The sequence below is a fragment of the Oncorhynchus nerka genome, linkage group LG20 (assembly GCF_034236695.1).
Source record: "Oncorhynchus nerka isolate Pitt River linkage group LG20, Oner_Uvic_2.0, whole genome shotgun sequence".
NCBI classification, from domain to species: domain Eukaryota; kingdom Metazoa; phylum Chordata; class Actinopteri; order Salmoniformes; family Salmonidae; genus Oncorhynchus; species Oncorhynchus nerka.
The window spans coordinates 14,249,238-14,275,665 of NC_088415.1; the positions used below are offsets into that span (position 1 = coordinate 14,249,238).

Here is a 26,428-nt window from a genome sequence, read left to right on the forward strand (position 1 = left end):
CTTAAAACTTACTACCCTCTCCACTACTGTCCCGTCGATGTGGATAGGGGGGTGCTCCCTCTGCTGTTTCCTGAAGTCCACAATCATCTCCTTTGTTTTGTTGACGTTGAGTGTGAGGTTATTTTCCTGACATCACACTCCGAGGGCCCTCACCTCCTCACTGTAGGCCTTCTCGTCGTTGTTGGTAATCAAGCCTACCACTGTAGTGTCGTCCGCAAACTTGATGATTGAGTTGGAGGCGTGCGTGGCCACGCAGTCGTGGGTGAACAGGGAGTACAAGGAGAGGGCTCAGAACGCACCCTTGTGGGGCCCCAGTGTTGAGGATCAGCGGGGTGGAGATGTTGTTACCTACCCTCACCACCTGGGGGAGGCCCGTCAGTACCCAGTTGCACAAGGCGGGGTCGAGACCCAGGGTCTCGAGCTTGATGACGAGTTTGGAGGGTACTATGGTGTTAAATGCTGAGCTGTGGTCAATGAACAGCATTCTCACATAGGTATTCCTCTTGTCCAGATGGGTTAGGGCAGTGTTCAATGTGGTTGCGATTGCGTCGTCTGTGGACCTATTGGGCCGGTAAGCAAATTGGAGTGGGTCTAGGGTGTCAGGTAGGGTGGAGGTGATATGGTCCTTGACTAGTCTCTCAAAGCACTTCATGATGACAGAAGTCGTTTAGCTCAGTTACTTTAGCTTTCTTGGGAACAGGAACAATGGTGGCCCTCTTGAAGCATGTGGGAACAGCAGACTGGGATAAGGATTGATTGAATATGTCCGTAAACACACCAGGAAAGGGTTAAGGTTTGTGTTTAGGGCAGGCATGCCAAGGATCCCGGATAGCACTGACCGGGAATTTTTGCAATCAATCACCCAAGTTCTTCCATATTGAGATCGTTATAATGAATTGATCAGTTATCTCCAGTGTTTGTTTATTTACAACATTGAAATTGTGCATGCTACAATCCAATGCAGTTGTATCTGCTATACCTACCATTTAAAAGGTCTTCAGAGGTTTAACGCTCATTTGAAACCCTATTTCCTGCGTCTTTTAGCGTTTTTACAGGTCAAAACATAGAAGTTCAGCAGATCTAAACATTTCCCCTATTCACAAAGAACGATTTTTGCTCGTTCTTACCGGGGCCACATTCAGTTGCCAAACGTTGTCGAACGTTGCAGACATAAATTAAATTAATAGAGCCGACATGAGTCCTTGTTTTACAAGCCATAGAAGCATATTTCTTCTATATATCACGTCTATCTGAAATTTCCAAAACGCTGTGTCCCGATGAACGCGCCCCTGCACTCAATATCCCCTGAGTGGGCCAAAGCAATGGTACAGTCCACAGTCTTAGCTTGTTGAATGGAATTTGGGTCATTCCACTGTAAGCTTTTCCTATTCTATTAGGGTAATATGAGGAATTTATATACAATTTGAATAGCTTCCATTGATAGAGACTTAGTTGAAAATACCCAGACATAACGGAAATAATAAAAAACACTGTGGAATGTCACACGACCTGACTTGGGGCTGGTAAGCGAATGCGTAATTAACGGATCTCCACCTCTCCAATCAGCCGGAGTGAGTGACTCCAGAATCTATTCGCAGCTGCTCTTACTACCCTCCGCATTTGGAACTGAACAGCTGCTAAAACGTTTGAACAATTTTTCAGAATGCGAACAGGGCATGCTGTCAGACAGGGGCGAACCGGTGCTGTATCTCAACCAGCAGAATAATGGCTGAGGACTATTGGGAGAGCACACTGGTTTTGGGATATTTTTGCTAAGATTACAAGGGCATACGGGATCTCGCGTCCTCGGGTAAGCGACAAAGCAGTCTGTCCTTGTTGCGCAAAACGGTATTTACACCGGGTTGGTTAGCTAGAATACGATTTAAAAAAATGTTTTTGTCAATAGCTACGTTCCGCCGAAAATACTTGATAGCTTGTTGCAGCAACCACTGTTGATGTCAAAAGATCGGTTTACTGTACCTCCCACTTTTAAAGCTCTTCAATCACACGCATTACAATAATTCAACATTGTCTTTGTTGAAGAATAAAACATGTCCGTGACCACCGCTTTCTAATCATTCTTAGACTTTGAATCGCTTTCATTCCAATGCAGTCATGCGTAAATGAAACATGTTGCGAGCTAGCTGTAGTTTAGCTAGGAAGGGCCGAGCTGTGCGCAGCCACAGACGCTAGCTTGTTGGCTATAGCTAACTAACTAGATCATTTATTAACTTGTTAACGGCGATTACTTTTCTGTCGTGTACCATTGGTTTCTATTGCACACATTAGCTGAATGATTCTTGCATTATAGCTACGAAACCTCATAAAGCTAAACAGCTTAACCAGCTAAAGCTAGGTCACAAATCCTTATTTAGGATATCCCTTCAAAATGAATCGTGCGTACATAATGTGATGGACGTAACGCTACCGGGTATGTTCCTATCCTGGTCAGCTAGCTATAGTCAGTTTGTTTAGTTTTTGTCAGATGGGAACCCAGCAAACTTAAGGGTCTTTTGGGATGCCATTGGGGAGACCCTCTACACTGTGTGAATAGCTAATTTGCCTGCTTGCATGCAATTTCTTGTGTCTTGCTTGTTTTTGTCATGATTACCCCGGTTACATATGAGCTAAGGATGCACGACTAGCTGCTATGTTGTTGATTAACTGCAGTCACAAACCTCCAGGGTGCTAGTCACCTGCTGTTGACAACCTGGGCTTTGCCTTCAAAACGTCATTTTGATGTTGAGCTGTCCCATCAGTACCAGGCGGGCAGGCAGCCCTGTCGGATTCGCATAGGCTGACAGGCAGCACTGTCTGATTCTCATGGTCACACTGCTCCATGTCAACAAGGTTCATGATGCACCAGTTTTAAAAGTATGTTAACACAGACACATAGGGACAACTAGACCTATCTGAGAGGATGCCAGTGCACCCGGCCAGTTTCTGTGCTCGTGCTGTTTTTTATTTTTTATTTCTACAATTGTAAAGCGACTTTGGGTCCTTGAAAAGCGCTAGATCCCATTTTATTATTATCATCATTATTATTAAGGCCAGACTTGCCTAAAAATGATTTCTAAGAATTATTCAGACAGGTACTTTGTTTTATTTTATATTTAGCCTAACTGCACAGGACAAGTTAAGTTTAATGTTTCAAACACAAAGTAAATAGTCTCTTTAAAATCAAATACCTTTTTGGAGTGTCTTCATCTAAGATTTCACTTCTAGATTTCCCTGCAATGGATGCCAGAGGAGGAGAACCTTACTCCACTCTCACCATCCAAAGTATTCCAACTACTTCAAATGTTTTCTCTGTGAATCCTTTGTGAAAAATATGACTTAGTTTAGCTAATGGTCAGTCAGTGACATACCCAATAGCCTTTCCAACAACAGTAGAACCACTTTAGATTGTTGAGATAATGATGACATTCTCAACATACCTCAGAGTCTTAGTATAAACAAAGAAATTCTTACACCAGGGCTATCTAAGCCCCATAAGATTACCCTGTCCGCCCTCCTGCTCACCCCATGCCTCCAAAGTCTACAGCACTAACACAACTGTCACCAGATAGCCTAGAAGTGCCCATTTTCTTCGGATGGACAGCGTTCAGAGTGCATACAGAAGAAGTCCCTTTTTAGGCCAATATGCAATTTAATGGGTCACTAAGCGTCTAGCCTTCAAAAGAGAAGCTTTGGAGCTGAAACTGTTGGGCATCGTCGTGCCAAATTGAGTCATTAGTCACAAGGCAAAAACATGGGCTTCTGGAGGTTTGGCACAACTTTAGTAGTCGGCCCAGTCCTGAATATCTCCCAGATGCTCAAGAGACTAACTGCTATTTTTTCCATTGGTATTTAGTATTTGCTTTTTCAGTACTATTTGAAAGATAAGTTGAGATGTAGTTTTCAAGGTCATTGAACATGTCTGTTTTCTAGTGGTTTGCTTTATATTGCAATGCAGAGTGAAATCAATACATGTGCTGTGATGCTAGGGGAGAACGACTGCCCCTTATTATTGAAGCCATGGAAGTTTAAGTCCGACCGCGGTTCTGCAGGCATTGTTAGCAGAAAACAAGATTCTCCATTATACTGAATGAAAAAATGTCAGTCTTTGTGGTCAGTCTTTGTTTAAATATACAGTACCAGTCAAAAGTTTGGACACCTTCTCATTCAAGGGTCTTTATTTTTTTTGACTATTTTCTACATTGTAGAATAATAGTGAACACATCACATCTATGAAAGAACACATATGGAATCATGTAGTAACCAAATAAGTGTTAAACAAATCAACATTTATTTTATATTTGAGATTCTTCAAAGTAGCCACCCTTTGCCTTGCTGACAGCTTTGCACACTCTTGGCATTCTCTCAACCAGCTTCATGAGGTAGTCACCTGGAATGCATTTCAATTCACAGGTGTACCTTGTTAAATGTTAATTTGTGGAACTTCTTTCTTAATGCGTTTGAGCCAATCAGTTGTGTTGTGACAAGGTAGGGCTGTCTTCTGTATACCACCTCTATCTGGTAAAAGACAAGTCCATATTATGGCAAGAACAGCTCAAATAAGCAAAGAGAAACAACCGTCCATCAGAACTTTGAAAGTTTCTTCAAGTGCAGTCGCAAAAACGATTAAGCGCTATGATGAAACTGGCTCTCATGAGGACCGCCACAGGAAAGGAAGACCCAGAATTATCTGCTTCAGAGGATAAGTTAGAGTTAACTGCACCTCAGATTGCAGCCCAAATAAATACTAACAGACACACCTCAATATCAACTGTTCATTGAGACTATGGGAATCAGGTCTTCCTTTCCTGTGACAGTCGAATTGCTTCAAAGAAACCATTACTAAAGGACACCAATAAGAGGAGACTTGCTTGGGCCAAGAAAGACAAGCAATGGACATTAGACCAGTGGAAATCTGTCCTTTCATCTGATGATTCCAAATTTTATATTTTTGGTTCCAACCGCCGTGTCTTTGTGAGGTGCAGAGTAGGTTAACGGATGATCTCCGCATACGTGGTTCCCACCGTGAAGGAGGAGGTGTGGGGGTGCTTGCTGGTGATACTGTCTGTGATTTATTTACAATTCAAGGCACACTTAACCAGCATGGCCACAGCATTCTGCAGCGATACCATCCCTTCTGGTTTGTGCTTAGTGGGACTATCATTTGATTTTCAACAGGACAATGACCCAAAACACACCACCAGGCTGGGTAAGGGTTATTTGACTAAGAAGAAGAGTGATGGTGCTGCATCCACAATCACCCAACCTCCACAATCACCTGGCCTCCACAATCACCTGGCCTCCACAATCACCCAACCTCCACAATCACCGGGCCTCCACAATCACCCAACCTCAACCAAATTGGGATGAGTGGGATCGCAGAGTAAAGGAAAAGCTGCAAACAAGTGCTCAGTATATGTGGGAAATCCTTCAAAGCTGTTGGAAAAGCATTCCAGGTGAAGCTGGTGGAGAGAATGCCAAGAGTGCATCAAGGCAAAGGGTGGCTACTTTGAAGAATTTCAAATGCAAAATATTTTTATTTGTCTAACACTTTTTTTTTGGTTACGACGTGTTATTTCATAGTTTGGATGTTTTCACTATTTACAATGTAGAAAATAGTACAAATTACGAAAAACCCTTGAATGAGTAGGTGCCCAAACTTTTAAAAACATTTTTTTTAAATGTCAAATTTTACTCCTTTTTCTCCCCAATTTCATGGTATCCAATTGTTTTTAGTAGCTACTATCTTGTCTCATCGCTACAACTCCCGTACGGGCTCGGGAGAGACGAAGGTTGAAAGTCATGCGTCCTCCGATACACAACCCAACCAAGCCGCACTGCTTCTTAACAGAGCGCGCATCCAACCCGGAAGCCAGCCGCACCAATGTGTCGGAGGAAACACAGTGCCCCTGGAAACCTTGGTTAGCGCATACTGCGCCCGGCCCGCCACAGGAGTCACTGGTACACGATGAGTCAAGGATATCCCTACCGGCCAAGCCCTCCCTAACCCAGACGACGCTGTCCCGGTCGCGACAGAGCCTGGGTGCGAACCCAGAGTCTCTGGTGGCACAGCTGGCGCTACAGTACAGCGCCCTTAACCACTGCGCCACCCGGGAGGCCCAGGTGCCCAAACTTTTGACTGGTACTGTATATTTATTTTTAAGACCATCATGGTACCAGTAATTGCTTCTGAAACACCAGATGTATGTCCTTCTTCTGTCACACACAGAAGAAGTTACAAGGATCATTTAGTTGCTAATGGAAGCCTGCAGTACCCTGGTCAGCCTTCAACTTGAGTTACTCAATGAGAGCATTGGGCCAACCTCAACGTCATTTCCAGGAGTAGCTCCAGGAGTAGCTCAAACTGCGCATGTTATGTCTCAATGAATCGTTATCTCAACCAATTTTATTTAGCTTCAATGCGCTATTGAATCTTCACATAGGAAAGAATGGTGTCACATGATCAATGGCTTTGTCCATTCATATATACAGTCTTTGTGTGATGCCCAGTATAGGCAAAGTCTGAATGATGAGAGCTCCCTTAATAGCAAAATACTATCATTAGTGTCAAATCCAACCACTGAGTTCTCATCAGTTTTTAATCCAAATGAAGCAGCTTCTCTTCTCAAGGCCTAAACATGTATCTTATTTGACCCCTGAGGAGTGAACGACCTGTCATCCTTTGACTGTTGTAGAGGATAATGAATATGATGTGTCAATCTTTGTTAGTAGTTCCCCCTACAGGACAGGTTAACAACTGTTTAACAATGTGTTTGTTTGCTTGTGTCTGTCTGTGCCCTCAGAGAGCTTGAACTGTGGCTACCCCTCCGCCCTCTGCGTCTCGGCCCCCGCCCTCCACGTCTCGCCCCCCACCCTCCGCATCCCGCCCCCCGCTGCCCCCTCTGATGGACCGCATGAGGAAGATCAAGCGGCAGCTGTCCCTCACCCTGAGGGGGGGCAGCAGTGGGGATAAGACCAGTGAGACCATCAGCCCTCAGGACACAGTGCACAGTCACAGTGACTCCGGTACAGTGGCTGATACAAACCAACACACACAATGACTCCAGTAGAGGCTGACCACTACCAAGTTACCTATACAATACAATGACTCCAGTAGAGGCTGACCCCTACCAAGTTACCTATACAATACAATGACTCCAGTATAGGCTGACCCCTACCAAGTTACCTATACAATACAATGACTCCAGTATAGGCTGACCCCTACCAAGTTACCTATACAATGACTCCAGTAGAGGCTGAGCCCTACCAAGTTACCTATACAATGACTCCAGTAGAGGCTGAGCCCTACCAAGTTACCTATACAATACAATGACTCCAGTATAGGCTGACCCCTACCAAGTTACCTATACAATGACTCCAGTAGAGGCTGAGCCCTACCAAGTTACCTATACAATGACTCCAGTAGAGGCTGAGCCCTACCAAGTTACCTATACAATGACTCCAGTAGAGGCCGAGCCCTACCAAGTTACCTATACAATGACTCCAGTAGAGGCTGACCCCTACCAAGATACAGTGGGGCAAAAAAGTATTTAGTCAGCCACCAATTGTGCAAGTTCTCCCACTTAAAAAGATGAGAGGCCTGTAATTTTCGTCATAGGTACACTTCAACTATGACAGACAAAATGAGGAAAAAAATCCAGAAAATCACATTGTAGGATTTTTAATGAATTTATTTGCAAATTATGGTGGAAAATAAGTATTTGGTCACCTACAAACAAGAAAGATTTCTGGCTCTCACAGACCTGTATCTTCTTCTTTAAGAGGCTCCTCTATCCTCCACTCGTTACCTGTATTAATGGCATCTGTTTGAACTTGTTATTAGTATAAAATACACCTGTCCACAACCTCAAACAGTCACACCCCAAACTCCACTATGGCCAAGACCAAAGAGCTGTCAAAGGACACCAGAAACAAAATTGTAGACCTGCACCAGGCTGGGAAGACTGAATCTGCAATAGGTAAGCAGCTTGGTTTGAAGAAATCAACTGTGGGAGCAATTATTAGGAAATGGAAGACATACAAGACCACTGATAATCTCCCTCGATCTGGGGCTCCATGCAAGATCTCACCCGTGGGGTCAAAATGATCACAAGAACGGTGAGCAAAATCCCAGAACCACACGGGAGGACCTAGTGAATGACCTGCAGAGAGCTGGGACCAAAGTAACAAAGCCTACCATCAGCAAGGGCATTGAAGATGAAACGTGGCTGGGTCTTTCAGCATGACAATGCGTGCTTCTACACCTGCATTGCTTGCTGTTTGGGGTTTTAGGCTGGGTTTCTGTACAGCACTTTGAGATATCAGCTGATGTACGAAGGGCTATATAAATACATTTGATTTGATTTGACAATGATCCCAAACACACTGCCCGGGCAATGAAGGAGTGGCTTCGTAAGAAGCATTTCAAGGTCCTGGAGTGGCCTAGCCAGTCTCCAGATTTCAACCCCATAGAGTTGAAAATCCATGTTGCCCAGCAATAGCCCCAAAACACCACTGCTCTAGAGGATATCTGTATGGAGGAATGGGCCAAAATACCAGCAACAGTGTGTGAAAACCTTGTGAAGACTTACAGAAAACGTTTGACCTCAGTCATTGCCAACAAAGGGTATATAACAAAGTATTGAGATAAACTTTTGTTATTGACCAAATACTTATTTTCCACCATAATTTGCAAATAAATTCATTAAAAATCCTACAATGTGATTTTCTGGATTTTTTTCTCTCTCATTTTTTTCTCTCTCAAGTGTACCTATGATGAAAATTACAGGCTTCTCATCTTTTTAAGTGAGAGAACTTGCACAATTGGTGGCTGACTAAATACTTTTTTGCCCCACTGTACCTATACAATACAATGACTCCAGTATAGGCTGACCCCTACCACGTTACCTATACAATACAACTGTAGGATACTTCACCCCTGAATTATTATACTGCAACAACCAATATGGCAGTATCTTTGACCAATTAGGCCTAATTGTCAAAGAACTAATAACAAGTGAAACTGCAGACAGCTTTGTAGTTCAATGTGCAGAATATTTAGTTTAGTTTGGACCATCTTTATGCTCAAGGCGGGAGTTATTTTATCCTTCTTTTCATAATGGTGATATGAAAAACCAAAATGGTGCGATGAAAAGCTCTCAAATTTACTGATTCAACTGTTTTCTAATCAGAGACAATGTGTCATCTCCAAATGTTTACAACTGTACTCATACATATTTCAATTAGGTCTGCTGTAAAAGGTTACATTTTCTTTCTTTCTTATACAAGCATGCCACACATGACTGGGTGACCTGAAACCAATGATGACTCAGTATCATTTGTGGGAGTACTGTACATGCAACAGAGTAGTGTCACTCTTGTGCAAAGCTCTGCAGTGCAAACATTACACCCTTTTATGGCTTCTCTGCTACTTGGGATACATGGTTTAGGGTAGTGGTAGGTCTTACCTTACCATCACTCCACAGTGTGTGTTCCTAAATTCAATCTGGAGTGCTTAGAGTGCGCTCGTAAATTCATCAGTTATTCTGCGCTCTGGCACACTCTGATGAGAGTGCTCTGAAATCGGAGTAGATATAGCCAGAGTGAATTTACCAACGCACCCACAGATTCACACACAAAATAGGCCATAGCTACACTTTTCCAAATCCTATATGGCTCCACCCTGAAGGATCTGGTGATGATGGGGTGGGTGTTTGTGTGATAACGGTGCTTCTGGTTCCTGCTTGCTATTCTTAATTTAATCCGACGCATGTCTCTTCCAGCATGGCTCTCTGTGTTCTAATACTGGCTGTATTGATGCTGTCTCAGGAGGTTTCAATGAAACAACTTCAGTCTATTCTCCTCAACTTGACTCCCTGGTGGAAAAAAAACTGAAGAATTTGTGCAATAAAACCAATCAACATTTTGAATAAAAAAAATCCATTGAAAAACTGTTTAGAATGGAAAATGAATTTGGCTTTGTGAAGTAATGAATAAAGTGCTGTTGCGTAATATAATTGACCATCAACTGTGTCCATAAGAGATTAATAGAGGCAGTAAGCATGGGCCACATCTGGCCTGTACAATGCAATGAAACCAGTTCATGCAGCTCAGAAACTTCTCAGTAACCCTGTTACTAATACTGAAGGTTTTCCTTGTCAATTGACCCCATATTTTTTTGTCTTCCAGTGTGTATTAACCTCTTTTGGAAAGTGAATCGCATGCTCTGAAAGATGGACATTTGTACCTGTTTCCCCTGTTCATTTGGTTAATCCTTTAATTTCAAGTTACCGGCTCTTTTCTTTCCTTACCTGTTTCTTCTCATCTTAACCACCATTACTCTGTTCTTCTCTACCAAATGTTACTGCCTACTTCTGTAACATTTCCACTTTTCTCCCCAATACTACATCTTCATCCATGACTTTAATTTGTTTTTCTGTTTGATTTTCTCTTCTTTCTTTCTACACCCCTTCCCCCTTTTTGTTGTCCTGTCTTCATCCCAATCATGATCTGTTTCCTCTTTCATTTGCTTTGAACCCCTGTCCCCGATCATACCATGCCCTGCCGTGCCCTGTGTCCCCTGTCTACCTCACAACCACCTCCACCTGCATTGTCCTTCGTGACTCCCACCTGTACCCCATTCCTCCCTCTTGTGTGTGTCTCCCCTGTGTCTCTGCCTCCCCACCCTTCTCTCTCCCAGAGACCATGTCAGTGCGGGGCAGTGGCACTGGCAGTTTGCGGGGTTCAGTGCGAGGCAGTGGTGGTGGAGGCTCGTTCAGCATGCACTCCCTGCTCCAGTCGTACGGCTCCGCCCTGCGCCGACCACACAGCCTGGGCCGCAGCCTCAGCTCCTATCTCAACCACACCACACGCCTGGGTACAAAACACTTGGCCCACACAGGGAAGGGGAATGTGTGTGTGTGTCTGCTCTGGGAGTGTGTTTGTGACCTCTGGCTACAAGTGTGTGAGTGTGTATGTTAAGGGTGTGTCGTGTTATGACTGGTCATGTTATAGACTTACAGAGCCTTCAGAAAGTATTCACACCCCTTTGACTTATTCCACATTTACTTGTTTCAGCCTGATTTCAAAATTGACTAAAATATATATATATTTTCTACGCACAATACCCCATAATGACATAGTGAAAACATGTTTTCAAATGTGTTGAAAAGGAAATATCACATTTACATAAGTATTCACACCCCTGAGTCAATACTTTATTGAATCACCATTGGCGTCAATTACAGCTTTCAGTCGTCTTCGGTATGTCTGTATTACATTTACATTTAAGTCATTTAGCAGACGCTCTTATCCAGAGCGACTTATCAGCTTGGCACATCTGGATTCTGGGATTTTCTCTCGTTCTTCCTTGCAGATTTTCTCAAGTTCTGTTAAGTTAGGTGGGGAGCTGCAGTGAACAGCAATCTTCCAAGTCTTTCTCCAGATTTTCAATGAGATTCAGGTCTGGGCTTTGGCTGGGCCACTCAAGGACTTTCACATTCTTGTTTTGAAGCCATTCCAGCGTTGCTTTGGTTGTATGCTTGGGGTCATTGTCCTGTTGGAACGTAAAATCTTCACCCCCTGTCTAAGGTCGTTTATACTCTGAAGCAGGTTCTCATCAAAGATTTGGCTGTATTTGGCTTCTTCTATCCTTACCAGTCTCCTAGTCCCTGCTGCTGAAAAGCATCCCCATAGCATGATGCTGCCACCACCATGCATCACGGTAGGGATGGTGTTAGATAGCACTTTGCATTCAGGTCAGAGTTACATTTTTGTTTCATCAGATCACAGCATCTTTTGCCGTATGATCTGTCTTTCACGTGCCTTTTTGCAAACTCCAGGCGTGCTGTCATGTGCCTTTTCTCAGGAGTGGCTGCCGTCTGGTCACTCTCCCATAAAGCCCAGATTGCTAAAGTGCTGTAGAGACTTGTCCTTCTGGCAGGTTCTCCCGTCTCAGCCAAGGAACTCTGTAGTTCTGTCCGAGTGGTCATTGGGTTCTTGGTCATCTCCCTGACCAAGGCACTTCTTGCCCGATGTCTCAGTTTGGTCAGACAGCCAGCTCTAGGTCTGGGTAGTTACATCTTTTCCCAATTATGGAGACCACTATGCTCTTGGAAACTTTCAACACTCTAGAAATTGTTTTATACCCTTCTCCAGATATTTTTATTTAACTAGACAAGTCAGTTAAGAACAAATTCTTATTTTCAATGACGGCCTAGGAACAGTGGGTTAACTGCCTGTTCAGGGGCAGAACGACAGATTTGTACCTTGTCAGCTCGGGGATTCGAACTTGCAACCAACGCTCTAACCACTAGGCTACCCTGCTACCCCGATATATGCCTCATCACAATACTATCTTGGAGATCTATGGACCATTCCTTGGACTTCATGGTATAGTTTCTGCTCTGACCTGCACTGTCAACTGTGGGACTTTATATAGACAGGTGTGTTACTTTCCAAATCATGTCCAATCAATTGAATTTACCTCAGGTGGACTCCAATCATGTTGAAGAAACATCTCAAGGATGATCAATAGAAACAGGATGCACCTGAGCTCCATTTGGATTGTCATAGCAAAGGGGTGTGGCTACTTACAGAAATATTTAATTGACATACTGTATTTCATTTTTCAATATATTTGCAAACATTTCACTTTGTCATTATGTGGTATTGTGTGTAGATGGGTAAAACATTTTATATTTAATCCATGTTGAAGTCAGGCTGTAACGCAACAAAATGTGCAATAAGTCAAGAGGTATGAATACTTTCTGTAGACACTATATATGCCTGTTTTTTTTGTTTTTTTGTCCTAGTATGGAATTAAGTTAATTACATCATTTGAATACTGTTTGGAGAGTAGATTTAAAAGCTGATAAGCACATCACACCAGTGCTGTATAACAAGTTAACAACAGTGAGCGAAACCTCTAATAGTTGTAGTGGGAGACAACAGCGAGAAAACAAAATGATAAGACATCAGCGAAGAATTGCTTTACCTCTCCAATCTTACTGTGATGGTACCGCATGCTCCCCTCCAGGTGCCTTTGAACCAAAATGTTTCCCAGAAAGCAAACGTAAAATGAAAGTTAACAGACACAGGGCGAGTAAAACATTATTGTCAAAGGTAGTAAGATTATGATCGTTAGATTGCGAAAGGACATTGAGAGCTGGTAACCCTGGCACTCTTCCATGTAAACCAGGAGTTGAGAGTGTTGCTGTGTGTTTGTACAGAGATAGTTCATGAAGATGTGAAGATCGGCTCTGATGGGGAGAGTGACCAGGTCTCGGCCACCTCTTCTGATGAAGTACACAGTCCTGTCAGGGTCCGCCTCAGGAACAACTCTGTACGCAAGATATCCACCGAGGTACACACACTCTCACACACACACAGACTCACGCACTCACACTCTCATAACACTAGTAACACATGAGGTGTTTTATCCTAACTTCTAACCTTTAACTTCTAATCTTCAACCTTTTATCCTTTCTGTTAGGATATAAACAAGCGGTTGTCCTTGCCTGCGGACATCCGTCTCCCAGATGGCTACCTGGAGAAGTTCTGTCTGAACAGTCCTCTTTTTGACAAACCTCTGAGCCGGAGGCTAAGGAGAGTCTCCCTGGTAGGTTACTGCCCCCTCCCTCTCTGTCTCCCTGGTAGGTTACTGCCCCCTCCCTCTCTGTCTCCCTGGTAGGTTACTGCCCCCTCCCTCTCTGTCTCCCTGGTAGGTTCTGCCCCCCTCCCTCTCTGTCTCCCTGGTAGGTTACTGCCCCCTCCCTCTCTGTCTCCCTGGTAGGTTACTGCCCCCCTCCCTCTCTGTCTCCCTGGTAGGTTACTGCCCCCTCCCTCTGTCTCCTGGTAGGTTCTGCCCCCTCCTCCCTCTCTGTCTCCCTGTCTCCCTGGTAGGTTACTGCCCCCTCCCTCTCTGTCTCCCTGGTAGGTTACTGCCCCCCCCCCCTCCCTCTCTGTCCTCCTCTATGTCTCCCTGGTAGGTTACTGCCCCCTCCCTCTCTGTCTCCCTGGTAGGTTACTGCCCCCCCTCTCTTTCCTCCCCCCCCCTCTCTTTCCTCCTCTGTCTCCCTGGTAGGTTACTGCCCCCTCCCTCTCTGTCCTCCTCGTCCTCTATGTCCTCATGCTCACTCTGTCTGGCCCATGCTTTTTTCATGAGCTGTCTTGTCCCTGTGCCCTGTGTGTGTTGAGCTCTTAAGACTCTCCCTCTTGCATTTTAGTTATTGTATTTTGATGTGCACTACAATTTTGTTCTCCCTTGCGGTTATGCCTTGCTATACTGTTCTTCCACCATTTTCTTTCATTGATATTTATTCAAGGTCAGAGCTTACACATACACTGCCAGACATCTCAACAGAAGTGGTTGCACGTGTCCTGATGAGATTGACCTTCTTTGTATCATCTTCCTGGATAAAGCCAGTCTCGTAGTTCATCTTCCTGGATAAAGCCAGTCTCGTAGTTCATCTTCCTGGATAAAGCCAGTCTCGTAGTTCATCTTCCTGGATAAAGCCAGTCTCGTAGTTCATCTTCCTGGATAAAGCCAGTCTCGTAGTTCATCTTCCTGGATAAAGCCAGTCTCGTAGTTTGTAACAATGTTCTGGAGTCTGTCTGTCTGTCATATTTGTGAATAACAAAGCATGTTCTCATTCTGTGATTTTACATGTGGTAAGACTTCTAGAATCCTCTAAAGATACAATGTTTTTTTTCTCTCAGTCCGAGATTGGCTTTGGGAAGCTGGAGACCTATGTGAAGCTGGACAAGCTAGGAGAGGTATGCTGTTACAAACATATACATTGACATTACCCTACCCCTTAGTCATTGTTTATTTGCTCTTAACCTCTGCTGCCAAACATTTGTCCTGGCAGCGTTGAGGTTTGCTTCTGCCACTGTTCACATGTACTGTATGCACTGCTTTTATGATGTGCTCCTACTGTAGTCTGTAAGTATTATCTCTCTCCCAGGGAACCTATGCCACCGTATACAAAGGGCGCAGCAAGCTGACTGACAACCTGGTGGCTCTGAAAGAGATCCGATTGGAGCATGAGGAGGGGGCCCCCTGCACTGCCATCAGAGAAGGTGAGACACCACACCACCACAGGGTGGGCACTGGGCATAGTGCCCAAACACCTTTGTGTCGGGTGGGCCTGAGCCTGGGCCTCCAGCTAAAAATAAAACCCAACCGGTTGGGAAGTGGAAACCAGAGCAAGCCAAGGGAGCACTGGCTATTTACAGGATTGACCTCAGTCAACCACAGTTGCTGCTGCTGACCTCTGATATGGAAAGAGTTGAGACATGCTGTATAAGTATATATTTTTAAATCATGCATTGGTTATCTCTCTCCCCCAGTGTCTCTGCTGAAGGATCTGAAACACGCGAACATAGTGACCCTCCATGACATCATCCACACGCAGAAGTCTCTCACGCTAGTCTTTGAGTACCTGGTGAGTCATCGTCCACACAGAAAGGAGGAGAAGCATAAGAGCATCTGACAGCGTGTCACACACACTGTTCATCTGTCGACTCCTTACATTTTGAATGAAAACAAATCCAAATGAATTTGTTTGTGCCAGTGTCAAAGTTGTGTAAATGATTTGTGATTTGTCACGCAGGATAAAGACCTTAAGCAGTATCTGGAGGATTGTGGCAACTCTATCCACATGCACAATGTGAAGGTGAGGCACTCATCAGCCTACAATACCTTGATACATGATTTCCCTTACATTCTTTAGCATGTATCATAAAACGGAATTCTATCATTCCAGTCCGATGTATACATCTACTTAACAGTAGATGAAATGGCACGGTGCCAATAGTTTTTAAATGTGTAGTTAGTGATTAGTAGGGTCTTTACTGGTGTATTTTGTCTTTGCACATTGTCTCCCTATGGCTCTCTCACCTACAGTATACCTCTCATGTCTCAGTGTGTCCCTGTGTCTCAGTGTGTCCCTGTGTCTGTGTGTCTCAGTGTGTCTCAGTGTGTCCCTGTGTCTCAGTGTGTCCCTGTGTCTCAGTGTGTCCCTGTGTCTCAGTGTGTCCCTGTGTCTCAGTGTGTCCCTGTGTCTCAGTGTGTCCCTGTGTCTCAGTGTGTCCCTGTGTCTCAGTGTGTCCCTGTGTCTCAGTGTGTCCCTGTGTCTCAGTGTGTCCCTGTGTCTCAGTGTGTCCCTGTGTCCCTGTGTCTGTGTGTCTCAGTGTGTCTCAGTGTGTCTCAGTGTGTCTCAGTGTGTCTCAGTGTGTCCCTGTGTCTCAGTGTGTCTCAGTGTGTCTCAGTGTGTCCCTGTGTCTCAGCGTGTCCCTGTGTCTCAGCGTGTCCCTGTGTCTCAGCGTGTCCCTGTGTCTCAGCGTGTCCCTGTGTCTCAGCGTGTCCCTGTGTCTCAGCGTGTCCCTGTGTCTCAGCGTGTCCCTGTGTCTCAGCGTGTCCCTGTGTCTCAGCGTGTCCCTGTGTCTCAGCGTGTCCCTGTGTCTCAGCGTGTCCCTGTGTCTCAGCGTGTCCCTGTGTCTCAGCGTGTCCCTGTGTCTCAGTGTGTCCCTGTGTCTCAGTGTGTCCCTGTGTCTCAGTGTGTCCCTGTGTCTCCGTGTGTCCCTGTGTCTCTGGGTGGTCTGTGGTATTGTCATGTCTTTGCAGACTTCTTATCTCTTGTCTGTTACTGTGCCTCTCCTCCTCAGCTCTTCCTGTTCCAGCTGCTGCGCGGCCTCAACTACTGCCACCGCCGCAAAGTCCTCCACAGAGACCTCAAACCCCAGAACCTGCTCATCAACGACCGCGGAGAGCTCAAACTGGCTGACTTTGGTCAGTACCTCTAACTGTACAGACAGTCTTATCACCACACCTCAGAAGTCTCTGTGGAACCAGAGTGTTATCTGTAGTGTTTCAGTTTAACATTCTCAATAATTGAGAGTAACGACAAAACAATGTGTTCAGAAAAAAAGGACATCCATTTTTTTGTTGGTAGTACGACAGAGTTTTGCCGGTGTAATAAGCCAATATGTCCCAAGAGCCTCTCCCACAAACTGTCATGTAAAAATGTTAAGCTACTTTCAAACGTTTTGTTGAATATTAAATCATGCTTTTGTCTCAGGCCTGGCCCGGGCTAAGTCCATTCCCACCAAGACATACTCCAATGAGGTGGTGACGCTATGGTACCGTCCCCCAGACATCCTCCTAGGAAGCACTGACTACTCAACGCAGATAGATATGTGGTAAGAATAAACTATTGGTCTTAGCCAATCGGGTTGATATTGATGTTTCGTTATAACATTCTGTTCTAAAATGTCAGTGAAGTTGTTATAGTAACGTTATATTTTGACTCTGTAGGGGAGTGGGTTGTATCTTCTACGAGATGTCTACAGGCCGCCCCCTGTTTCCTGGTTCCACAGTGGAGGAGGAGCTGCACTTCATCTTTAAACTGCTAGGTGAGACTGTACCCCCGTCGCTGCCCAACTTGGTCCATGGTGTGGCCCTGCCCCTTTGAAGGAAAGGAGACGGGGAGAAATGCCTTTTGGCACCATTGAGACGCCTAAGGATATAAAACATCCCTTCCTTTTCAATGTCTTGAGAGTTGAAGCACTTGTTTGTGTCTGCTCCAGGTACACCCAATGAGACATCCTGGCCTGGAATCACCTCCAATGAGGAGTTCATCTCATACAACTACCCCCGGTACAGAGCCGACTGTCTACGGAATCACACACCAAGGTGATGCAGTGCTCGGCACTGTGACTGTTTATGACACGTTAGACCTGCTCGTTCAATGAGAGTTACCTTCATTTATTGTGTATTTGTTGTTTATTCCTAGACTGGACAATGAAGGAGTGGAACTGCTGTCCAAACTGCTGCAGGTGAGACCACCCCTGTGGCAACATTGTCGCCATTGACAAACTCCCATCTCACCTTTTTTAGATAATCTTTCTGATCGTCCTGGAGGTGTTCGTTGCCATTAGCGACAGTAGAGTGAAGCTGTGTGTCCGTCTGTGTTTCAGTTTGAGGGAAAGAAGCGCATCTCAGCAGAGGAGGCCATGAGGCATCTATACTTCCACAGTCTGGGAGACCGAGTCATCACACTGCCTGACAGTGAGTTGGCCTTCACTCCTCCACACATGACTCACACACATTATTAACAGCAGTGTAGTCTCATGTCATTGGTAAATAATTGTATAATATGAACGTATCCTCTCCTAGCTACATCAATATTTTCACTTCAAGACATTCAGCTGGAGAAGGAGCCCGGCTGTAGAAGCAGCTCCTTGTCTGACTCAGGTAAGTTCCTCTCTTTACAGTTGTATTTCATCCCATAAACGAAATGTCTTATTTTAATGTCCCAACTTCCTTGTACAAAATGTCAACTTAATGGCTACATCACTGTGTTCCAGAGCTCGTACAGGGATGCCTAAGGTTCCGGCACACCTTAGGTATATTCAGTTCACTTCCTTCTCTCATGAGGAGGCCGCGAACCATCCCCTCCTTTCCCCTCTGATGCACTTCAATGTGTCAGTCTATCATCCCATGGCTTTTAACAATGAATATGTAACCATTCTCAAAACACCTCCTTAGATTTTGAGGCTAGAAGAATATTGTATGTCAAGAGTACATTACATTATATTGAGAACTTTACATTATGTCAAGACTACTTTACATTATATTGAGAACTTTACATTATGTCAAGACTACTTTACATTATATTGAGAACTTTACATTATGTCAAGACTACTTTACATTATGTCAAGACTACTTTACATTATGTCAAGACTACTTTACCTTATGTCAAGACTACTTTACTATATGTCAAGACTACTTTACACTATGTCAAGACTACTTTACATTATGTCAAGACTACTTTACATGATACTTGACATTTATTTACATGTGTACATCCATACAGAGCACATTAGGTGGTCTTCATTTTCAATGGAAATTCCCACGGTTCATTGTAATACACACTCATACACAGTAATGTAAAGAAAGGAGTAGCAAGAGCAGTGCTCTCAGATATTTAAGTATGCTAGGCGAGCTTTTTTATGCCAATTTGTTTTGGCTCATGAACATAGCCTCAGACGTTTGTTAGAAATGAACACAAACAGCATGCATCACTCGACAGCACCTTGAATACAAGACTATCCTCGAACAAACACCAAGTCACATCACATCAACAGGGCTAGTGCACAGTACTCCACCTCTGAATGGTTATAGGTTTTATTTGCTAAAATAGCTGTTTCTGGTTGGTCCCCTGTTCTTCCTGGTTGTGTTTGATTTGTTGAAGACATGCCTGCCCTCAGCTCTGACTCAGGAGCATTCAGTCCCCTGGTCATTATACGTTGTAGTCAACCCAGCTCAGGCCTGGTCATTATGCGTTGTAGTCAGCCCAGCTCAGACCTGGTCATTGTAGTCAGCCCAGCTCAGACCTGGTCATTGTAGTCAGCCCAGCTCAGACCTGGTCATTGTAGTCAGCCCAGCTCAGACCTGGTGCATTGTAGTCAGCCCAGCTCAGACCTGGTGCATTGTAGTCAGCCCACCTCAGACCTGGTGCATTGTAGTCAGCCCACCTCAGACCTGGTGCATTGTAGTCAGCCCACCTCAGACCTGGTGCATTGTAGTCAGCCCACCTCAGACCTGGTGCGTTGTAGTCAGCCCACCTCAGGCCTGGTGCGTTGTAGTCAGCCCACCTCAGGCCTGGTGCGTTGAAGTCAGCCCACCTCAGGCCTGGTGCGTTGTAGTCAGCCCACCTCAGACCTGGTGCATTGTAGTCAGCCCACCTCAGACCTGGTGCGTTGTAGTCAGCCCACCTCAGACCTGGTCAGATCACTGATCTGTGTAGTGATGGAGAATGGGCTTCTCATAAGAGTCTGCTTCCCTTAACCTCCCGCCTGAGGAGCTCTCACTGGACCCAGCCAATCAGAGAGTTATTATTTGTGTTCTCTTGGCTGCATTGTTTATGAGCTGTTTTTTTCCCCTGGACTTTTACCCCTTTTTCTCCCCTATTTCATGATATCCAATTGGTAGTTACAGTCTTCTCCCATCGCTGCAACTCCACTATGGACTCGGGAGAGACGAAGGTCGAGAGCCGTGCGTCCTCCGAAAGACAACCCTGCCAAGCCGCACTGCTTCTTGACACACTGCTCTCTTAATCCGGAAGCCAGCCTCACCAATGTGTCGGAGGAAACACTGTCCAGCTGGCGACCAAAATCAGCTTGCAGGCACCTGGCTCGCCACAAGGAGTCGCTAGAGAGCGATGGGACAAGGAAATCCCGGCCAGCAAAACCCTTCCCTAACCCGGACGACGCTGGGCCAATTGTGTGCTGGCTGTGACACAGCCTGGGATTGAACCCAGGGTCTGTAGTGATGCCTCAAGCACTGCAATGCAGTGCCTTAGACCGCTGAGCCACTCGGGAGGCAATGCTGTCTTTTACTGAGGAAAACAATTCCTTTTTACCAAATGTAATAAAATACAGACTACTAAACCCCTGCTCAACAATGAAAATCAATATCCAAATTATGCCCAACACACACATGCAGTAAAAAATGTGAAGAGAAATCAATTGGCCTGTTGCTTACATAATCCAAATATCAGCCATGGATAAAATGTGTGTTGTTTTGTAACACAGTTATAATGAGAAATGCATGATTACATAATTTCCTGCATTAATTATTCATATGTCTTTCTGAGGGGTGTTCTGCTCTCTCACCCTAAACTCGTTCCTGTTATATGACAGAGGGAGGGTTAACCGTCCTGTAGATAACTCCTGATTTAGCCCGAGGAGTCAGGAGTGGGGTGATAATGAGAGGGTGGATCTCTGACTCATTCTCATTTTCAACACTGCTGCTATTCTATCTACTTGAAGCTTATCAACAATGCGGAAGGGAAAAGTACAGTTTACTTCAACTATGTTTGACGTTAATATTGTGCAATACTCTGTATAGTTTTATAGTTTTTTTTACATGCAAAAAATGTACCCCTTTCGGCCTCCCAGGACTTGGTGTATTTGAGTTCAGAGTCATTTACATTTCTCCCCTTCCTGACACACCAAAGGGGAATGCTGATGTGACATATTGCCTGTAGGGACCTTACCCACTGAGTTGTCCTGTATGAAAACCCTATGTTTGTTCCTGCTCCTCTCTCTCTCGCTCTCTCTTTGGGCCAACGCCCTGATAGATCATTCAGCATGGTTACCAAACACATTCATCTGTTTCCACACTGAATTTGTATTGTGGGCCCTGTTTTGACAATGCGAAGTGAAAATACGGCACTAGTGTCAAATAATACCATAATGCTCCTAATATCTGTACTTGAATTTATTTACTGTACTTGAATTTATTTCAAATATTTTTGTGACGTCCATGGAGGGCAGCGGTAATTAATGATGGTTTGGAATGTAATGATGCGGATACAAAACACACATTAATGATGGTTTGGAATGTAATGATGCGGATACAAAACACACATTAATGATGGTTTGGAATGTAATGATGCGGATACAAAACAAACATTAATGATGGTTTGGAATGTAATGATGCGGATACAAAACACACATTAATGATGGTTTGGAATGTAATGATGCGGATACAAAACACACATTAATGATGGTTTGGAATGTAATGATGCGGATACAAAACACACATTAATGATGGTTTGGAATGTAATGATGCGGATACAAAACACACATTAATGATGGTTTGGAATGTAATGATGCGGATACAAAACACACATTAATGATGGTTTGGAATGTAATGATGCGGATACAAAACACACATTAATGATGGTTTGGAATGTAATGATGCGGATACAAAACACACATTAATGATGGTTTGGAATGTAATGATGCGGATACAAAACACACATTAATGATGGTTTGGAATGTAATGATGCGGATACAAAACACACATTAATGATGGTTTGGAATGTAATGATGCGGATACAAAACACACATTAATGATGGTTTGGAATGTAATGATGCGGATACAAAACACACATTTGTGTTGAATTTTGACACAAGTGCTACTTATTTCCATTGTCAACGTATCACTGTGTGTGCTGTTTGTCTTCATACGGTATCTCCTTTGTCAGCAGCTCTCTTACCCCGATGGAACCTTCTCCCTCTGGTCTCTGTTCAAGTACCTGTGATGATGAGTGTTCCTCCTGGGATCTGTCTGTCACTCCTCTCACTGTCTCTCTCTCTCCTCACAGTGAACAGCATATCTCGACGACAGAGCCTGCTTTTCTGAGTGGAGTGAGAGAGAGACGGACGAACGAGAGGACGGGAAGCTGAGACATTTCCGTGTGCGATGAAGGGATACATATTCATCATCTTTATACCTTTTGAATTGTCATTGTTGGTCCATTTAGTGTTGAGAGGTTCACTAGCTGTTTACATGTAAGACGAGGCTGAGGAGGATACCTGTTTTTCTTCTGTGTTTGCTCTCAATATGCACTCTCTCCTCTATATAGAAAAGTTTACTGTCAGACACACTTTTACCATCACGTATACTGTAAATGCTGACAGGCAAAGAAAGCCTTACCATTTTTCCTTGTATAGCTAACTACTGTGATCTTTAGTTTACAGGCTGACATAATTGCAGCCCTGTATAATTAAATTTAGACATGTCAGGACATTCTTTGAATGCAATAATCACCCGTACATTTTAATGGATTTGGACCAAAGTTTTCGACTCACTTAAATTATGCACAATGCTATTGTAATACCCCTAGCTAGAACCTTTCTATGTTTTATTGTATAATACCACAATGAAGGAATAATTTGAAAAATGACAAGGCTTGAATAAGTGATACGTTGATTAGAGTTGTCTTCTAATTGAGGGGGGAATAATAATACGGTGAGGCTGTAGTGTCTCACCTTGGTCTTCCACACTCCCATTTCCACCACAGTAAGGTATTACAGTATCCCTCCCATTTCCACCACAGCAAGGTATTACAGTATCCCTCCCATTTCCACCACAGTAAGGTATTACAGTATCCCTCCCATTTCCACCACAGTAAGGTATTACAGTCTATCCCTCCCATTTCCACCACAGTAAGGTATTACAGTATCCCTCCCATTTCCACCACAGTAAGGTATTACAGTATCCCTCCCATTTCCACCACAGTAAGGTATTACAGTATCCCTCCCATTTCCACCACAGTAAGGTATTACAGTATCCCTCCCATTTCCACCACAGTAAGGTATTACAGTATCCCTCCCATTTCCACCACAGCAAGGTATTACGGTCTATCCCTCCCATTTCCACCACAGCAAGGTATTACGGTCTATCCCTCCCATTTCCACCACAGCAAGGTATTACGGTCTATCCCTCCCATTTCCACCACAGCAAGGTATTACGGTCTATCCCTCCCATTTCCACCACAGCAAGGTATTACAGTCTATCCCTCCCATTTCCACCACAGCAAGCTATTACAGTATCCCTCCCATTTCCACCACAGCAAGGTATTAGTCTATCCCTCCCATTTCCACCACAGCAAGGTATTACAGTATCCCTCCCATTTCCACCACAGCAAGGTATTACGGTCTATCCCTCCCATTTCCACCACAGCAAGGTATTACGGTCTATCCCTCCCATTTCCACCACAGCAAGGTATTACAGTCTATCCCTCCCATTTCCACCACAGCAAGGTATTACAGTCTATCCCTCCCATTTCCACCACAGCAAGCTATTACAGTATCCCTCCCATTTCCACCACAGCAAGGTATTAGTCTATCCCTCCCATTTGCACCACAGCAAGCTATTACAGTATCCCTCCCATTTCCACCACAGCAAGGTATTACAGTCTATCCCTCCCATTTGCACCACAGTAAGGTATTACAGTATCCCTCCCATTTCCACCACAGCAAGGTATTACAGTCTATCCCTCCCATCTCCACCACAGCAAGGTATTACAGTCTATCCCTCCCATTTCCACCACAGCAAGGTATTACAGTCTATCCCTCCCATTTCCACCACAGCAAGTTATTACAGTGTATCCCTCCCATTTCCACCACAGCAAGTTATTACAGTGTATCCCTCCCATTTCCACCACAGCAAGGTATTACAGTCTATCCCTCCCATCTCCATCAATCCAAGGTATTAGTCTATCCCTCCCATCTCCGTAATCATTGAAGGGGGATATTAGTTTAGTACCAGGTAGATTAATCCCAACAGTGTCATGGTGGCATTTGGGGCAAATCCTCATGTTGTATTTATTTATTTATTTTCATAATTCTGTGCTTGGCTGATATGGTACAATGGTTTGAAAGAACAGCACTTCTGTTCTATTTTCACACAACGTTTTGCAGTTCTCTGAGGAATCCATAGCACTTACAGGAATTCTCCTCATTCTTGCAGGAATTCTGGAATTTGGGGAATCGTTGTACCAAAAACCTGGAGATGGCGTTCTCTATATTGATTATATAGACATGCATCCAATACAAATTGAGCTTCCACAGTGAAACATCACAACCCTGATAGGTTTAATGACTCTTTAGCGCACAGGGTACAGTATTGTTGGGTATAATGTAATTGTGTTTACACATCTACCTGTTTGGAGTGAAAGAGACAGTGGGGAAATTTGCAGACTATGTACAGGGTGATGTGTGGTCATCATTCTGAGGAGAGTGAGAGAGTGCACCAGACACAGTGTCACTACTTTTACACCGCCTGCTGATGTAGTTAGCCCACCTATTAACCACGGCTGTTGTTCTAAAGCAGTGGTTCCCAGCCTTTTACCCATGTACATTTTACCAGTAGGCCTATGGTCTCATGAGTCTTCTCAAGTACCCCCTGTGGATAGGCCAAGTACCCCCTGTGGATAGGCCACGTTCCCCCTGTGGATAGGCCACGTTCCCCCTGTGGATAGGCCAAGTACCCCCTGTGGATAGGCCACGTTCCCCCTGTGGATAGGCCAAGTTCCCCTGGTTGGGAACCACTGTTCTAAAGCACTTCAGTATGTGGATTCTGTGAAAACCAAAGTGAACATGCATAAAACTGTCATCTGAAATTTCTGGCTCGTCGTTTTGAATGGGGATAGATGATGTGTTTCAAACCTCAAATAACCAAAGTATACATTTTTGGTTTGAGGCGGTAACTTGGAGAGAAATGCAGTTGGTTATGAATTGTCACCATCTCAACCATTGGGTTAGTTTGGTGGGTTGGGGTGTGATCCTAGCAGCGAGATGTTGTGAACTTAGTAAGTGTGAATGAGTGAGCGTGTGCTGCTGTCTGTGTGTGTGTGTGTGTGTGTGTGTGTGTGTGTGTATGAGAGAGCCAGAGTGAGAGAGTCAGAGCAGAGGATATGTGTCGTGAAGCACGGCAATGTTATATTGTGGAAAAAGAATATGGTATGTTGTAAATAACCTTAGATTATTTTACGGAACCGAGCAGAGGACTGTGCAATGAGATGAGGATACTCTTCTCATTATGTCATTTTGAAGATAAGAATATAGTTTTCTTACGATGATCATTGATTATATTGTTATTGTGTTCTTATTCTTTTAATGAGAAAAGGTTTATTTGATCATAGAATACATAATCAGTGTAGATATTTGGATTTTATGTTTATCATTTGTTTTCTCTGATGGTGAAAGGGGCTCTTCCATATACATTGTCAGAAGAAGCATGGATATGTTGCCATGGAAGGGCTAATAGGTTGGTCGTGAAGTCGCCTCTTGTCCCATTTTATATTTCGCAATAACTGTTGTACAGTACGTGATCCCTGTCCAAATTTACCAGTGGATTGAATACTTTATATCGAACACAAAAACAATGAAGTCAGAACTTTAAGTAGAACAAAAAAAAGATACTGGAGACTGTTTTATTGCCCATTGTCACTTTTACATTTGGATTCAAATAGTGAGATTTTGATATCACTGTTGACAAAGCGCTTCGTTTTTTTTATTGAGCCAAGAAACAAGAAACTTCTTGTAGTTTTCAGTATTGATAAAACTGTTTGACATTTCTTTATAAAGCAAAACAAGTTCAATTCTAAGGTGTAGTGTATGTGCCGAGGTTAAGACGATGTTCTTCAGTTGTCAAGGAGAGTTGGATTACAGATTGGACAATGCAATTAGGACAATGCAATGAGACTTGGTTTTGAAGCAGCTTTACCATACAGCCCAGCATATCTAATAGGCATGTGATGTGTTGATGAGGTTGAAAAGGTATGAACATGTACTGTAAACTGGTGTGTGTGTGTATACATATGTAGGTACTGTACTGTAAAACATACCATTTGAAAAGGAATTTAAACAAACACAAGCAATACATTTGGCAAATGTCTGATGCAGAAGCCTGCCAAACAAGTTGGTGCTCTGATAGCATTTAGAAATGGCATGTTATGTGGAGGCTACAGTACACAGCCTTGTGATAGGATGTTTTTCCTATAGTTGGTTGGGAAAACAGGGCCATATTCAGTAGGTATAACACTACAGGAAGTTGCAGATATGAATGGAA

At 44.0% G+C, this 26,428-nt stretch overlaps 1 protein-coding gene across 2 annotated transcripts; it reads left to right on the forward strand.

The window, feature by feature from the left end:
• The first annotated feature begins 1,410 nt into the window (after window positions 1-1,410).
• cdk16 (cyclin dependent kinase 16) lies at window positions 1,411-24,977 on the forward strand. 2 transcript variants are annotated; one of them, XM_029621434.2, is made up of 17 exons: window positions 1,411-1,810; window positions 6,801-7,023; window positions 10,697-10,873; window positions 13,227-13,360; window positions 13,490-13,615; window positions 14,716-14,772; window positions 14,964-15,078; window positions 15,349-15,443; window positions 15,612-15,674; window positions 16,666-16,789; window positions 17,079-17,199; window positions 17,315-17,412; window positions 17,587-17,692; window positions 17,793-17,835; window positions 17,977-18,067; window positions 18,176-18,253; window positions 22,176-24,977. In XM_029621434.2, exons 2-17 carry the CDS (start codon window positions 6,903-6,905, stop codon window positions 22,211-22,213), a joined length of 1,587 nt encoding a protein of 528 aa, XP_029477294.1. In that variant the 5' UTR covers window positions 1,411-1,810; window positions 6,801-6,902; the 3' UTR covers window positions 22,214-24,977. The 2 variants fall into 2 exon arrangements, with proteins under 2 accessions (XP_029477294.1, XP_029477295.1); XM_029621435.2 differs by lacking the exon at window positions 10,697-10,873.
• The last annotated feature ends 1,451 nt before the right edge of the window (window positions 24,978-26,428 follow it).